At 41.9% G+C, this 17,386-nt stretch overlaps 1 protein-coding gene across 4 annotated transcripts in view; it reads right to left on the reverse strand.

Moving 5' to 3' along the window:
- Positions 1 to 489: 489 nt before the first annotated feature.
- Positions 490 to 17,386, reverse strand: part of RABGEF1 (RAB guanine nucleotide exchange factor 1) — a 62,558-nt gene continuing 45,661 nt past the window's right edge. For all 4 annotated transcript variants that reach the window (XM_047089143.1, XM_047089142.1, XM_047089140.1 and 1 more), the window contains exons 5-9: positions 14,395 to 14,476; positions 13,115 to 13,247; positions 11,777 to 11,868; positions 6,710 to 6,966; positions 490 to 2,794 (exon numbers count right to left, since the gene is read on the reverse strand). In XM_047089143.1, coding sequence (XP_046945099.1) covers positions 2,396 to 2,794; positions 6,710 to 6,966; positions 11,777 to 11,868; positions 13,115 to 13,247; positions 14,395 to 14,476 — 963 coding nt within the window. In that variant the 3' untranslated portion in view covers positions 490 to 2,395. The remainder of the gene's footprint in view (positions 2,795 to 6,709; positions 6,967 to 11,776; positions 11,869 to 13,114; positions 13,248 to 14,394; positions 14,477 to 17,386) is intronic.

Genomic DNA, 17,386 nt, shown 5'->3' on the forward strand with positions numbered 1-17,386 from the left:
TGTTTGAAGACTGAGTACCTGGGGTAAAACTTTCAGAAAAGCGCTAATGGCAGTGACAGCAAACATCTTTCTCTTATTCTTGATTTTAACTGGAATGTCTCCAATGCTTCATTTTTAAGTATGATACTGACGGTTGTGGCTTAAAACGGAAACCTTTGCAACATGAGGATACTAGTAATGTAGCTTTTCCTAAAATAAAGAACTAAAACTCAATCTAGCTGAAAGAGGGATGGATCATGAGACCCTGTTAATATGGGTTTCCGTTCCAAAGGTTTATTCCAATCACGTTTATAGTACATAAAATAGCGATACTCTCTTGTTGAGAAGACAGAAAATGTGGCCACAGTGTTGATGCCAACTTAAGAGAAATATAAGCCTCTACCTAAGGCAAGATTTCCTATCAACAGAATTCAACTAATATGAGACACGTACAAAGAAATCAATTCAACAGCTTCCCTTAAAGATATGCAAGAAATCAAAAGAAGACAGTTTTTGTGGGAGGCTGATATGCACATTTTATTTAACAAACATAATGTACAAGACTAAAAGAACTGTATATATTCCCAGGAGAATTCAGAGTGTGTATACCTGGATTAGCACCTAGAAAGTACATAGAAAAGAACAACGGAAAAGGGGGAAAGCTTTCTACAAAAATCACTTGGGCTCGGGTTTCTAAGTGCAGATTCTCACTGGCATCGGATAGTAACTCCTCGCACTCCACATGAGCTCAGTGATCGGCTGACTCGGTTAACTGCTTCACGCCTTTAGCGCTTCGTGACAACAGGTATGTCAACCTCATGGCTCTTACGGGGAAATTTAAGTAAAGGATACAAAGTTTTATACTCACCCTAGTTTTATTCCAAAATTACTGCACTACAAATCTGTGTGGTACACTGTTAGGAAGATACTGAGATACTGCTTGTGTCATGTGACCTTGTTTCAGAACGATGCCCTGGAATTATGTACAATTTCACAGCTACGCTGATAATCTACAGAAATCACTGACTGGAAGGAGGATCATACGTGGCGTATTTAGGTTATGAAGGGTTCCGTTAGGATTAAAACGGTTCCACACTGCCAGTGGCTGTAAAGCCTCAGTATCAGTTGACCGCACTGTGCATTTAATACAATATTCTTTGGTTACATCATATTAACCACAAGGAGGACAGCTTCCTTGTCTACACAACAGATTAGTGGTTCTCAACTGAGGGCGAATTTGCGCCCACTCCACCCTGGAAACATTTGGCGATGTCTGGAGGAGATTTTTCACGACTGTGGGGGTTGCCACTAGTGTCTAGTGGGTATTGAGGCCAGGAATACTGCTAAACGTCCTGTAATGCACAGGGAAGCCCTCATAACAAAAAGTCCTCAGGCCCCAAATGTCAGTAGCACTGAGGTGGAGAAACCCCGAAAGAGGTTTATATGACATGCGTCTGGGTTGCCCATAGAGTCAAAGGTCTGCTGCAGACGGAGGCAGAAAGAAGGGTGCTACAGCTCTGAGGAGTTCCCCATCGGCTCTCGCCAGTGGAGGCCCGTTCACTCCTGTCTTCTGATCTAGACCCAGGACCAGCTCCTTTACAAAGACCTCTATAAATACCTCCTGAATGAGTGGAGGACGACGGTGCAAGAGGCATGGTTCAAAGTCTTCAAATGACTATCTTGAACGGTAACGTTATACGACCTAAAAATTATTCTGAACCTCAATGGTGTCACAGTCCCTGACTGATTATACAGAACCTCAAAGTTAGGCTAACATATTGTTAAAGGTGGAGTCAATATTTTAAGGGCAGTATGTCTAACGTTTCTAGATTCATTTAAGTGGGGCAAACCAAATAAAATGGTGTTAAAGGCAAACATTCAATATACTTCATTTTAAACTAAAAAAATTAACGCATGAAACGCCATGCACAGCAGACACCATTCCTTTTTTTTTTTTTACATATTTACAATTTTACATATTTACTTATCAATATATCTTCTATCTTTACAATTATAAAATTATTTCAAACTGTAGAAGAGTGGTACCATACATTTTGTAGCATTCATTTGTTTTATCCTTTAAAGGCAATTATTTACCCAAATCCAAACCACAGTGAATGCCACAGAGGAAGCACGTAGGAAAATCATGGACAAAAAATAGATTTAGACAAAACTTTCACATAAGACTTAAATGAATCTATTTCAGTAACTCAAATAAATAGTATTGTATTATTTACTAAGCTTCCCCTGCCAGGAAAAACAAAACAAAACAAACAGAACAATCCCCACAAACTGTACCTTTAAAAACGCTCTGGCATTTATAAGCATTAAGTTATAGTCTAGATCCCAATCATGGACTGTAGTAAGGGCTAGCTACAATTTAGGCTCAAATAAATACTACCCATGTAAATATTTATCATCCTGCATAAACTTGAGGTTGCAATGGTGGAGGAAGTTTATCATTTTCAACATTTTCAGAGTCAATAGCTGCTAAAGATTGATTCGGGGGCTTAATTTCGAGTGGATATTTCTCAACAATGTCTTGAACCTCTTTTGCAATTCCATCTGTCCACTCTATGAGGTCTTTTTCAAGTTTCTTGGCTTCACTCATGATCCTTTCTTGCCGTTCATTCAACTGAGACAGAAGATCCAAGTTCTTATACATTTGCTTAACCCCTAAGCAAGCATCAGGAGACCAATTCTCAGATTCTTGCTTCCTGGGAGAAGTCTGGCCGGACATGTATCGATCAAAATCTTCCTGACTTAAATTCAAAGACTGAGCATCTAACTTCTCAATGAAAGCCACAGCACAGCACTAGAAAAAACCAGAAGGTTATTTACTATAGCCATAAGGGGAAAGGTACAAGTATTCAAATACATCTTTTTAAATCCTTTTATTATGGTGAATTTAAAACAATCACAAGTAGGATGGGGTGCCTGGGTGGCTTGGTGGGTTAAGCGTCCGACTTCGGCTCAGGTCATAATCTCACGGTCCGTGAGTTCGAGCCCCGCGTCAGGCTCTGTGCTGACTGCTCAGAGCCTGGAGCCTGTTTCAGAGTCTGTGTCTCCCTCTCTCTCTGCCCCTCCCCTGTTCATGCTCTGTCTCTGTCTCAAAAATAAATAAACGTTAAAAAAAAAAAAAAAGGGTAGGAAAAAACAGGTAATGACCCACCATGGACTTCAGCTTCAAGAATTACCAACTCAGAGGCACTTGGGTGGCTCAGTCGCTTGAGCCTCAACTTTAGCTCAGGTCATGATCTCACAGTTTGTGAGTCTAAGCCCTACATTGGGCTCCCTGCTGTGAGTGCAGAGCCTGCTTCAGATCCTCTGTACCTCTCTCTCTGCCCCTTCCCTGCTTGCACTCTTTCAAAAATAAATAACCAAACAAAACAAAATTAACAACTCACAGCAAATCTGTTTCTTTCTTTCTCTTTCGTTTCCTTCCTTCCTTCCTTCCTTCCTTCCTTCCTTCCTTCCTTCCTTCCTTCCTTCCTTCCTTCCTTTTACTGACTCATTTATTTTGAGGGAGAGAGAGTGTGAGCACACCCGAGCAGGGGAGAGGCAGAAAGAGAGAGAATCTTAAGCAGGCTCCATGCCCAGCACAGAGCCCGATGTGGGGCTTGACCTCACAACCATGAGATCATGACCTGAGCCAAAATCGAGAGCTGGATGCTTACCTGAGCCACCCAGGCGTCCCAATCATGTTTCCTTATACTCCCACCTGAAATAATACATTTCTTCCTTAGGAAAAAAAAAAAAAAGTTGCATTGCAAACTCCCATTGGGTCTGTGAGAAATTCAGTCCTCTCCTTGGGTTGTTCAAAGGTCTAGGGGTCTTATACAGAGTGAAATGTCGGGGGAGGCACCTTCAGTGTTTGTTCCACACTGGCTACAGAGTTTCCCGTGGACAAAAACTGAATGATTCCTCAAACTCGGACTCTCTGCTTCCCTGCCATGTTGCAGGGCAGAGGAACCACTGTTGGGACTGGGAGCTCTAGGGCCAAGTGACTGGGGAACATATCCCATAAAGCCATTCCCCTTTGAGGTCTTGCCAGCCCCACAATGCTCACTCAGAGCCTGGCCAGCTACTGGGCACATCAGCAGGTACTGGAGTGGCACACAGACCTCTGGTCCTCTAAGGACCTGTGGTCCTTTAACATCAAGTGGCTGAAAGAACAGGCTTTGAAATGAAGCAACCTGAGTTGTCACCTCCGTCATATGTTAGCCAGGAGTTTTTGTGAGCCTGGGGAAAGTTACCTACTGTCTCTGGGGTTCCTGTATCTGTAAAACGGGAAATACCACCCAGATTTATTGTGAGAATGAAGCAATCCAGCACATGTAATGTGCTTAGCTCACAGGTCGGCAGTAAGAAATGAACAAACGGGAGCAATTATTAGTAGAGAAATCCTTGGGCAAATGCTCAGTGAAACAGACATCTGTTGGCTATACTTTCTCATATTGATTTAATTTTTTTACAAAGAAAATGAATTTTCACATTTTCTTAAAAAACTATTTTCACAAGAAAGACATGCAATATAAACAGAGGGAAACAGGCAGCTCTCAGAATTTCTTCTGAGAACTCATTCCCAGGATCCAACATTATTACACATAAAAAAGGGAATCATCTTTTTGAGGAATATTTAGCAAATCTACTACAACGGACTCATCTGACAAGAATGGGCCCATCTGACCCTGCCACACAGGTGCCCACGGTGTCCGTGGATGTGCTGCAGTCCCTGGAGAGAGGAGGAATCTAAGAGGATTCTAACATTCCTGGCATGGATGGATGCTATTGCCCCAAGTGGAAACAGTGTATATGAGAAAGGAGAAAACCATTTGGTGGGGAAGCAGGTTTAGTTTTGAAAAAATTAAATCTGAGGCCCAATAAATAACCCGAAGTGGAGCTCAGCAGGAGGGCAAACAGGTGACGTGTGTGTGTCATCACTGTGCAGATGACGGCAGAGCTGCGACCAGAGCAGACAGCCTAGGGAGAGAGATGCATAGAGGACAGCACCCCACGGAAAAACCCAACTCGAGAAGACACAGAGCTCACAAAGAGACGAGTAAGGAGTGGAACTCTGAAATCCAAAGGCAGGAAGTTCTAGAACAAAGGAGTTACCAAGAATGTTAAAGAAGTAAGATGAAGGCTGACAGTTTTCATGGGATTTGACTTCTGCCGGAGCAGTTTCACTGGAGCAGAGGGATCAGAAGCCGGACTCTGAATCAGCAAGAGGACAGAGACATAAGGTGCTAACAGGGCTGTAGGTCAAGGTGCTGGGAAGCTGCAGGGAAAAGGTGAGCCAGCAGCCTCCACTGTTGACCACCAGGACGACCCTCAAACACCTCCCAGCCCTGCTCATTTCTCTACTACCAGCCACGTCTCCATCTTCATAATTCTCAGGGATTTTCCACACTTTCTCATGTTCTCTAGATAAAGAACTAAATCCAAAAGGCTCTTCCTGGCAGTCAAGTGCATGTTTTCACTTATGTTAAGAAATGCTAACTTCAGCTAAACTTTTGGGGGAGTATAGTTTAAACCACCATGTGTCTGGGAGGATGAAAAATACTGCAAATAATGGAGCAAGCATCATTTTGAAAAAGGGCATTCCCAGGATGGGCTAAATGGGTGATGGGTATTAAGGAGTGCACTCGGATGAGCACTGGGTGTTGTATGTGATGAATCACTGAATTCTACATCTAAAACTAATATTACGGTGTATGTTAACTAACTGGAATTTCATAAGAGCTTGAAAAAAGAAAAAGAGCATTCCCAACTCCCTGCAAACCACATCCCCAGATGCTGCAACAACAGTAATGAGCAGCTGAATTCCATGGCTGAGGGTGAGGTTAACCGGGGCAGGTCCAGGTTTTGAAGCACTGGAAATTTATACACTTTTGGGAACCCACTTAAAGGAAAACAAAATACAGAATCAGGCACAAAAGTGAATACATATTTAGCATTTAAAAATAAATCACAACAAATTTCTGGAAGCTTGGGAGATTCAAGCTTGCCTTTTTAGTTTCAAATGTCTTTTTAGACAATTTACTAGAAATGCTGCCTTATGTAACCTGGTTTCCTCTCCCTATTACCCTGTACAACTTCCTACCCAGGAAAGAAGGCACATAAGGTATTCTGAGGCTCAAATCCATTAGTAAATCTAGTCTAAAGCAAACAAACAAAAGTTAAGTGGTCAGTAAAAGGAAGTATTCAGCCTTACAACTTAGATACACATATTTTAATGCCATCTTGCCTAGAATCAAGTAGCACGGTTAACAACAGTTGAAAATCATTTCACGTCCTCTAAACTGACTCTTGCCTAAAATCTCAGGATTCAGTTCTAAGAGATCATTTATAGAAATAAAGCAAAAAATAATTCTTAAGTCTTTCAATAAAGAAATCAAAGTCCATGATCTGATTTATTCATGGTTGAAACAACCCAACTAAGTGAATGGCCCTTTTAACCAGGACCTGGGCAAGTGATGGCCAACAGCAACAGACACTCCTCCACGTGACTATCGTGTTTCCTGTAAGAGGATCACAATGTCTGGTCAAGTACTGAGAGGTGGGGTGTTTGCCCGGCCCAGTCACATGTGCTGTGTGACAGCAAGCAAGCATCTTTAGCTTTACTGATTCCTCAACTCACAGGCAGTAAACTGTCACAGGCCTGTGAGTGATGTGTCACATCCCTAAAATGGTTCCTCTCTGTAACTCCAGGAAATCAAATCCTTACCAGATTGGTGAAATAGTAGCCATCCTCTCCAGTCATCAATCGGCTTGGGTTGCAAAAGCGGGTGATATACTGGATATTGGACTGAAGGCGTGGGGGGTTGCCCTTCAAAACAATGTAGATGAGAGTGGGTAAAAAGTCATCGGCTGACGCTGGCTCGTTCTTGGTGATCTTAATGGCATTGAAGATGTGCTTGCTACACTTGGTGATGCAGGCCAACTTATCTCGAGGTACACGCTTGGAATCCATTTCAATGATATCTATAAAGCAGAAAAGACACTGCTTCCAATGAGAAAATGATTACATAAAAGAAGTATTAGAATAATCATTTTTTAATCTATCAAATTACAGAGGTTAACCCTTTCTCCACCAGGTAACTTAGTATATAAAAAACTTTGACCACAGAAACTGTAAACACTAGCTCATCATTACAGAATGTGTAACCAGGCACAGAACCACAGACCAGGCATTATATGCATTATTTCTGTGCTCCACAAGGCTATTTCTTTTCCATCCTCAGATTGTACAATGGATACTACTTGTAGGAAGGGAACTGAGGTTCAGAGAAGTTCCATAATTTGCCCAAAATTATATAGACAGCCAGTGACAGAGGGCAGATTCAAGTCTGAATCTCTAATGCATGCCTTTAACCACAATGGTGAACTGCTTATGAGCTCCTTGGAAAATTAAGAGCGTTTTTCCTGCTTCTGTTCCTCTAATACACTGTAAAAGTCAGTTTAGGAAGCCTACTGCTTTTTAGAAAGGTGGGTACTATACAAAGCACCACTGTATTGGATATAAAAATACAGCTGCTAAAATCTATCACACGTATAGTCCATAGCGGCCAGTCCCCACGGCATATAAATCTCCACCAGCTACAAACACCTACAGCACTTTTATGACATTTATAACCTACTAGTTAGCACAGGGGATAAAGCAAGGGTATACATTTACTCTCATTTATTTCCCTCAGAGAAAAATTACTTCACTGCCCCAAACTACCACTAAGTGGTAGGCTCTTGCAAATGGACACCCTGTGCCACAAAGACCGGGAGGTGGGGAGGAGTTCAGCACCACTAGACCAACAGAAGAGGAAGGAGGGAGTGCGCCTCTGGATAGGCTTTTCTGCCTGCCATCTGGAGCAACGTGAAAGAAGAGAGCTGAGGCAGGTTAATTTGAAAGCAATTTCTGGTCAACAGCAGGAACAAAAGTTTCTGATTTAGGTGGGGTGATGGCGCATGTCACAGTTCTTTCTGCTCCCAGCTCTCATCCCGGAGGTCGGTTACTGGGAGGAATCCTCACGGACCACCAGCCATGGAAGACTAACGTATGGGACAGAAACACCCGACAGCGCAGAGGCTGTATTTTAACTTCCTAATGCTTCTAGTCCCTGTACATACACGTCTATTGTATGCTTTTGCTTATTTTATGGTTTAGTTCCTTTACTCTTTTAATGATGGGTTGTAATTATTGTTACTATGTCTCAAACTATTTTCTTTTTCTATTTGAGTAGAATGTATGTAAAAAAGATCTGGGGCAGGGGGGTGCCTGGGTGGCTCAGTTAGTTAAGCGTCTGACTTTGGCTCCACGATTTGTGGGTTTGAGCCCTGCATCAGGCTTTGTGCTGACAGCTCAGAGCCTGGAGCCTGCTTCAGATTCTGTGTTTCCCCCTCTCTCTCTCTGCTCCTCCCCCCTCCTCTCTCTCAAGAAAAAACATTAAGAAAAAAAAATTTTTAAGACTTTTTAAAAACTGTTTTTACTACTGTTTTTATCCTGTTTAGCTTTCTACCTTTATTGTTGGCTTTTATTTTTTATTTTAAACCTTTCTCTCATTTTAAACCACTCTCTCATTATTTATTCTTTAAGTTTTGTTTAAAGAAAGTTTTAAAGTTTATTTATTTCTGGGAGAGAGAGAGAGAGAGAGAGAGAATGCGTATGCATGTGAGCATGCAAACAGGGGAGGGGCAGAGAGAGGGAGACACAGAAACCGAGGTAGGTTCCAGCCTCAGAGCTGTCAGCACAGAGCCTGACACAGGGCTAGAACCGGTGAACTGTGAGATCATGACTGAGGCGAAGTCAGACACTTAGCTGACCGAGCCACCCAGGTGCTCCTATTCTTTAAGTTTTTGGTTTTTTTTTTAATGTTTATTTATTTTTGAGAGAGAGAGAGAGAGAGAGAGACAGAGCGTGAGCGGGGGAGGAGGAGAGACAGAGGGAGATACAGAATCCGAAGCAGGCTTCAGGCTCTGAGCTGTCAGCACAGAGTCCGACGTGGGGCTCGAACCCACAAACCGTGAGATCATGACCTGAGCCGAAGTTAGATGCTCTACTGACTGAGCCAAACGGGGCATCTGGCTGGCTCAGTTGGAGGAGCATGGGACTCCTGATCTTGGCAACATGAATTTGAGCCCCATGTGGGATGCAGAGATTACTTAAAACTTAAAAAAAAAAAAAAAAAAAAAGTGAATTACTTTTTATCTGGATGCATGTGTAGCTGCCACTGCCAAGAGGGAGGGCCAAGAGTATAAAAAGAGAAGGGAAGGGAAAAGAAAAAAAAGTAAAGAGGGAAGGGGGTATAGATTTCCGTCACACTCTTTGTCCTGCAGCAACCCCTCCTCTAGTATCCTTTAGTCTGAAGGAAGTTTTCTGGGGGGAACTCTTTTGGACCCCCCACCCCCATGTGTAGCTAGTTCCATGATTTGCATTGCTCTAAAGCCTAAAGGAGGAGATCCGGGAGGAAATAACAACAGGAAACTCACCACTGTATTAATTCTTCGAGCAATGATTTCCTGCCCTAATCTGTCTGCTCTTATTTACTTTCCAGAATCCTCAGATAACTGCTTTGTGTCTGCCATCCAGGGCTTTTACTTGTAGTCAGTAGGAAAGACAGGCTGAGGGTGGGGCCTCCATCTTAGCAGAAGTCTTAGATTTATCGTTCAAGAAGTTTTGTAAACAAAGTAGGCTGTAGCTCCAAGTCATGATTCCTCAACCTTGGCACTAATGAGATTTTGGACTAGATAATTTTTTTTTTTTTTTTTGTAGGGGACTGTCCTGTCTTGCATGATGTTTAATAGCATCCGTGGCCTCCACTTCTAGATGACAGATGTCAACTGAAACGGAAAATGCCTTATTCGGTCTATTTATCAACAAAACTGACAGTGCTGATTGGTAGCACCTGGGACAATGTAGAGACATTTAACTGATGTCTCCATATTTAAGACCACTGTTACAGACTGTCCTCTCTGGGACTCCTGTACTTAGGCTAACAACTTCAGATTAGGAACACAGTGATCATTAGAACCTTTGGCCCTCATAGACGCAGAACGTATCTGTACTTGGATTGGCAAGATACGGGGGTTAAGATGAGGAAGAGTGAGAAGGCTTTTAAAATTTTATGGCCAGGGGCGCCTGGGTGGCTCAGCTGGCTGAGTGTCTGACTCTTGGTTTTGGGTCAGGTCATGATCTTATGGTCTGTGGGTTCCAACCCACATCAGGCTCTGTGCTGACGGTGTGGTGCCCACTTGGGATTCTCTCTCTCTCACTGCTCCTCCTTCTTCTTCTTCTTCTTCTCTCTCTCTCTCTCTCTCTCTCTCTCAAACATTAAAAAATAAAATAAAATCTTGTGGCCAAATTTCTACTACTAAAATATCTCTTCAAACTCCAACTCAGATGACTTGAGAGAAAAAAGTTTCATCTCTCAAATTCTATTAACAAACTGTTGATGTATTAAAATCCTCTTAGTTCTATTCTTAAGCAAACAATGGTCTGGCTCCTGTAGTTTCTGGTTTTATAAGGTCTATCCTATGGCATTTCAGAAAAGAGTCCCAAACATAAACTCCTTTGAAGTACTTTAAACATAAACCAATTGGTCTTGAACTTAGTAAAAGTCTTTGGGAAAAAACACAAGTACAATGTCCATATCCAGGCTTCTCACCTTCAATCTCTTATGATGTTCCCTGAGCAAAAGGTAGGAGTGGGGGTGGGCCTTGACCCAAAGGAGTCAATTCATGAAGCCTATAACACAGCCTTGCAGAAAAGCTTTGAACAACAAAGATGACAGTATTTAGCTAGGCCAGTTAGACTCTGCAAGGGGAATTACAGAAAACAATTCATTTAATAACAGGAGTTAAAATGCAGAGATATACAAAGAGAAGCAGAACCTGAAAGAGCGCAAGAATCACGTTAACAGCAGATATCCCAGTCCCCAGAAGGGCCGTGGAGCTAAGTTTCCGTGAGAGTGTGGCTTCCTTTCCTACCTTGATCATCTCTTAAGTAACCCCCTATTTCTTCCTGTAACATGAGTGAGTCTCTAATTCTTACAACCAAAGGAGCCTACCTAACGGTTTGCCTCCAACACTGCTAATAGCAGCTGAGCAACTAACTTTCTTTCCCAGCAGAATTTCACTAACAATCTCTAAATGGGCAAGTCTTTCCAACTCTTCTTAATTGAGGAGAAGCTGGCCAAGGTTGGATGTCTTCTCTAGTAGGAGCAATTTGTTTTGGTTCTTTGCTTTTTTAAAATTTTCGTGGGCTATTTCTGCTGGGCTATTCCTATGACTAAGAAACAGAAACCTTATTAGGTGCCTGGACCTGTCCAGGATGCTGGAACCACATCAATTCAGGGCACTTCATTTACTTCTTAGACAAACCAGAAAAATAATCCAAAGCACATCTCTAATTAGCCAATTAGAGAGACATCATTTTAATATGTAACTTCAGCTCGGGGAGTACCTTGTACCACCAACTCCCTTCCTCCCTCTAAAATTATTTTGAATATACAAATGCCACTGAGTTTTAAGAAATTAGCCTTAGCTGCATTTGACCTTGGTTTAGTTCAATGCCCAAGAAATAAGAGACCCTGGTCACAGAAAATAAAGGGGAAATGTAGTTTACCTGCTAATGTGAATGCTTCAAATTTATAAAACTAGCACTCTTGCAAAACGCTTTTCCCACATTCCAATCTACCTTTGGCAATACACCTTACTGTCTGGCTGCTCACCGACTTAAGTATGCATTTATGTTACCTTCAAGGAGAAACACCCAGATAAGAAAGCTCTCGGTTTCACTGACCTGTGATTGCTTTCACCACCATATCAGATACTTCGGAAATTTCTTCATTAACAGGGACGCAAAGCATCTGAGGTGTAACCCAGTGCAGGGCTCTACAAAGAGGGAAAGACAGTAAAAATCCCAAGAATACACTGCAGCCATTTGTCTTGTCATGTCCTTCACTTAAGGGGAAATATGGGACACCACTGACTAATGAGGCCATTGTAGGCCCAAGCATATCGCTGCTGAACATATTAGGGGCTGAGCTGAAGTAACTAGAATCCTTAAATGAGGCTTCTCTTCGGCACTTATCACACGGAAAGCAGAAGACAACTTTACTGGTTGAAATGAGATTATACTGAGGCTGAAGAGATATTTGAGGATAAAGATCTGAGAAGAATCTGCTGCTTCCTCTCTTCACTGTCCATCACCCTTAATGTCCACTTAGGCTCTGCCTTCAACTTATGAGACTGAGTAAGAGGTCAACAAGTGTGTGTCGCCCTAGTCTGAATCACTGAATTTCCTGGCCACACCTTAGCTTCCCAGCAGAGACTCTGCTGCTGACCCTCACCGGTTGTCTGACAAATGCTCTCACCCTGCATGTCAGTCCAAAGCCCATCTAGCTCCTTCTGGCTCCATCTGTCACCTTCCCAATACCAAGTCCTCACTTCTGGGGTGACACTACCAAGAACAGATCTACCAATTACCAGCCCCACTGTCTGGGAACACCGTTTGGGTTCCTAGGCCCCCTCCTCCAGAAACACCTGTGCACAACCAATCTCAGACCTATTCCCACATTTAGATGGCCTATTTCCTAAGTGTTTCACTGCCACCAGAATAGAGCCCTGGGGGAATAGAGCCCACTCTACTGCCCACGGAAGATTAAGCACTTTGGAAAGTGTTATCAACCCAGTGCTAGGGGGAGGATGTGATTGGAGGAACAACTAAATAAGGAGCACCACTGGTTGGGGGGGCGGGAATAATGACACCTTAATATGGGTATGTCCAGCTTAACTTCCTGCCTCACAAGACGGGACAAAGCAATGAGAAGTAATGAAATTTCCACCTGTTCCTTGGAAGTTTTGGAGATTTTGAAACAATCTCAAACACTGGATCTGCTTCTCATCTAAAGCTGCTGGAGTCAGAAGGATAAGCAAGAAGGTGATTCCAGGCCTTTCCTCCTAGCAATTTACCATATTCCTGGTCTTTCTACACCACAAAGAAGCTCAGTGCTAAGGATGGCAGGCCCCTTTGCTGTTATTTGCTCTCAAGGTTTGAAATGCAAGTGCTCTGTTCTCCCACAACATGTTCTTCCCATGGTAGGTAGTAAACACAAGACAAAGCAAAACAACCAACTACCGGATCCTCTTTTGAATAGCGAGATCTTTCTTCTCATCATCGGTAGTTTCTGGACAGAACACATACTTATAGAGACGAGTCATGATGTACTTTTCGATCTGATCCATTATCTTCTCAACTTTTTCCGGAGGCACTGAAATATCCAAATGGACATAAAAGCTCAAGAGAGGGATGGACAGTTTAAATTAAGAATATGTTTTCATAGTTTTTCCGACATAGCAGAAAACTAATTTACTAGTTAATACATTAAATATACCCAGAAACAAAAGTACAAGATGTTACATTAAAAAATATCCTTTAGGGGCCCCTGGGTGGCTCAGTCGGTTAAGTGTCTGACTTTGGCTCAGGTCATGATCTCACAGTTTGTGAGTTTGAGCCCCGCGTCAGGCGCTGTGCTGACGGCACAGAGCCTGGAGCCTGCTTCGGATTCTGTGTGTCTGTCTCTTTGCCCCTCCCCCACTCATGCTCTGTCTCTCTCTCTCTCAAGAATAAATAAATATTTAAAAAAATCTTTTTAAATAAAAAAATAAAAAATACCCTTTAAAACCTTAACCTCAATTTTTGGGACTGCCTCTCACAGAACTGCCAGTTCTAACCTAAGCTGCTTGGCGGGACCTAATAGGTTGCATGCCTTGCCAAGTGGGAAGACCTCAGCATGGCTCACACCCTATTGCTACATTAGAAAAGCACTTGAAATTCCAAAAACAGAATGACAGCAACCCACTCTTCCATTTTTTCTGAGGTTTACTATAAAACCTTGGAGATTTGGAGGTGTACAGGTGGGGCTTATTTCTCATTTATACATGTATGCTAAGTATATCCTAAAACCCAACATCAATGGAAGTCAAATTCAAGAAAATCTCGAAAACCCTACAGCTCTAAGTCCCTGATTCTCAATTTTTATTCCACCCCCACCCATCTGAGGAATACATAATCATGAAAAATGACTCACCATAATGGTGATTCCAAGATGGGGGTTTCATTTAGAAGCCTCCTAAATGGGTTTTAATCAACTCTGCCCCTACCCCTAGTGGAATTATTAAACATTGTTCAATAAATTACCCAACTGCTGTGATTACTTTGGAATGGTACACATGGTGGTATTGAAAGACACTCTAAGGATAAGACCAGCTACCAGGATGTCAGTGGAATCATTTATAGGACAGAGTTGGCAAACCAGCCAGGCCATCAGAGAAACAGAGAAAGTTCTAAAAGACTCAAAGGTCAGACTCTGTACAACTGACCAGCAATCCCTTAATGGCTGGCTACCAAAGTATTACCTTTTCCACGAGTCTGCATTCTTTCAGTCACATTCTGGTAAAAATCCTGAGTAAACTCTGACTGTTCCTCAATGCTTAAATCCTGAAAAAAGGGACAAAGAGGTTGCTTGGTAGCTGAAGAAAGATCATGCATAAAGCTCTAAATTTTATAAAGTTTCCAAAATCCACTCCTTAATTGGTGCTAATCTCAAAAGTACCTACCAATTATATAACCCTGTAGAAAAGTCTGTCCTGTAATGTTATTTACAACACCCCATGACCTCTTATTTCTTTTGATGTATATATGTATTCCTACATGGTATAATGCATATTTTGATAATTTACACACTTATGTGCATTTCTATTTATCTGATCTACTTAATCATTTTTGGTGGCTTTCTCACATCCCATTATATTAAATGATGTATTTAACCAGTCTCTACCACTGTGCATTTGGGTTCCTCTCTTTTTTTTCACTATTATGTACAATTGTGTGGACTGTTTCTCTTGGGTTATTTCTTTGTGATACAGTTTCAAGAGTGACATTAACAGTTCAATAAATATGAACAACTTTGTATCTCTAAGTATCTACTGCTAGATTGCAATCCTCAGAAACTCCCAATGCAGAGTCATTAGCCATGTACGTGTATTTATTTCTCCAGGGCCCCTACAATAATGGTCTTCGTAATTTTTATTTGGGTTTACTCATTATGTGGTATAATATGTATACTTATTCCCTACTTTCTTTTCAAGAATAAAGTCTACATAAAATATAAACACAGTTCAGGGAGCCCAGGTGGCTCATGAGTTCATGGGTTCAAGCCCTGCATCGGGCTCTGTACTGACAGCTCAGAGCCTGGAGCCTGCTTCGGGTTCTGTGTCTCCCTCTCTCTGCCCCTCCCCTGCTCGAACTCTGTGTGTCCCTTTCTCTCTCAAAAAGAAATAAACATTAAAAAATATAAACACAGTTTAGCACAGTTAACTAGAAGATGATAGGGATGCTTGGGTGGCTCAGTCGGTTAAGGGTCCAACTTTGACTCAGGTCATGATCTCATAGTTCATGGGTGCGAGTCCTGTGTCAGCTCTGCTTACAGCTCAGAGCCTGGAGCCTGCTTAGGATTCTGTGTCTCCCTCTCTCTCTGCCCTTACCCCTCTTGCACTCTGTCTTTCTCTCTCTCTCTCAAAATAAATAAATAAATAAACACTTAAAAACAACTAGAAGATGATAGGAAGAAACACAAAACATGGAGAGAAACAGAATACAGAGGCAGGAACAACAGAAAAATGTAGTCCTTAAAGATAGAGAAATTAGTCCAGTCAGTCCAGTTTAGTCTCTAACTAAACTTTCTAGCAATCATCACCAAGACAAAAATAGTCACATAATTGGGTGTTCAAAATATAAATGCAAATGAACCCTTCAGGTGAAATTCTGACACCAAACCCAGAAATTTCTCTCAAGGGTTCTCCTAAAGACTCACTGTAGAAGGGCATGATCATGGCCCAGGACAAATTCCACAGGACCGTTTTTCACAGCCTGCCTCTATGCAGGCCAATGACAGCATGCAGGCAAGGTCCCATAAGGCCTTGGTGAAAGCATGCAGACCCGGTCACTCTGGCTTAAATCCCGAAAGGCGCGTTAGGGTCCAGATCCTGTCGTTCTGCCTTTTACAATGTCCCTCCCACGTATCCTTTCCTGGTTTGGGCCTCAGCAACCCTCCCCTCGAGTATAGCTGCTCTCCCCAACTTTGACGTTTCTCACTTTTCAATCTATCCTGCACCCCACAGTCCAACTGATCATCTGAGATTCGGATCTGAGCACAGAATGAGATTAATCATCGGAGCGTCATACTTCCAATGGTTGTCCATCAGATGAATGCTGAAGCCTGCACTCACAATCACCACCCCTTCCTCCTTCCCGCTTACCCTGCCAGGTTACCCAATTGTTCTGAGGTCTGCTTTTGGCTATTCCACCTCTCTAACACTATAAAGTTACTCTCTGTCTGCATTACTTTGATTCCTCTCCAGTCTTCCAACAGCTGTCCGAGGAAGGCTCTGTTCATACCTTACTTCTAAGAGCAGTCTTTCATTCCCTTAGTCCAAACAGCCTTGTGGGCCTCACAGCACTCACAGTGCACCTGCTGCTTTCTTAACTAGGTATTTACAGAAAAGTCCTTCGGTTGAATTAAAATTGATCCTTTGTCTAAGCAAGAACTCGGTACTAAGTAAACTTTAGACGTTTTGAAATGTTGCTTTCATTTGTATTTACCACAATTTTCCAGTGCTGCCTTCCATTCTACCTTTTATTTTACGTTACACAGCTTTTAAAAAGTTAATACCACTAAACCTTTTACCTGATCCTTAAGAACAATATTTAAGAGTTCAATTGCAGCTTGAAAACTGTTTTAAATTTCTCCACAGAAATAAGTATCTCTCCAGCACAAATAAGTATCCTAATCGACTTCACTAATTTACTTCTAAGTTTTTTCATGTTTAACTCTGAAATGTAAGGTGCAAGTATGAGATATGGACCGTAAGTAATCTATATACAAACTTCCCTTTGTCAGTAGCAGGTAGTAAGTAAAAAACAACACTGCTCCCTCTGTTCCCCCAGTTGCTCCTGAGAAACCGAATTTATTTCTGGAATCCCTGGTTTATTTCACTGTCCTATATTTTAATTTTTTAATTAAAATCTCACCTAGTTGTGATGTCTTTCATTTTAGGATATATTTTGAAGTCTGCTAGATTTAGAAACCTCTCCTACCAAATTCTTGTTCCCAAACCCACCACACAAAAAGATTATATATTTGCTTTTTTTTCTAGAATAAATATAACATTGTAATTTAAATTTTTCTTACCTAGATCCAAGGTACTATCTTTAGTCTTTTATTTTTTAAATGTTTGTTTACTTTGAGAGAGAGAGAGAGAGAGACAGAGAGAGAGAGAGAGAGACAGAGAGGGAAAGAGGGAGGGAGAGAGAATCTCAAGCAGGCTTAGCATTATCGGTGCAGAGCCT

Source organism: Lynx rufus, unplaced genomic scaffold (assembly GCF_022079265.1).
Source record: "Lynx rufus isolate CCGP_SWC_20201006 ecotype Redwood Valley unplaced genomic scaffold, mLynRuf1.p SCAF_27, whole genome shotgun sequence".
NCBI lineage: Eukaryota > Metazoa > Chordata > Mammalia > Carnivora > Felidae > Lynx > Lynx rufus.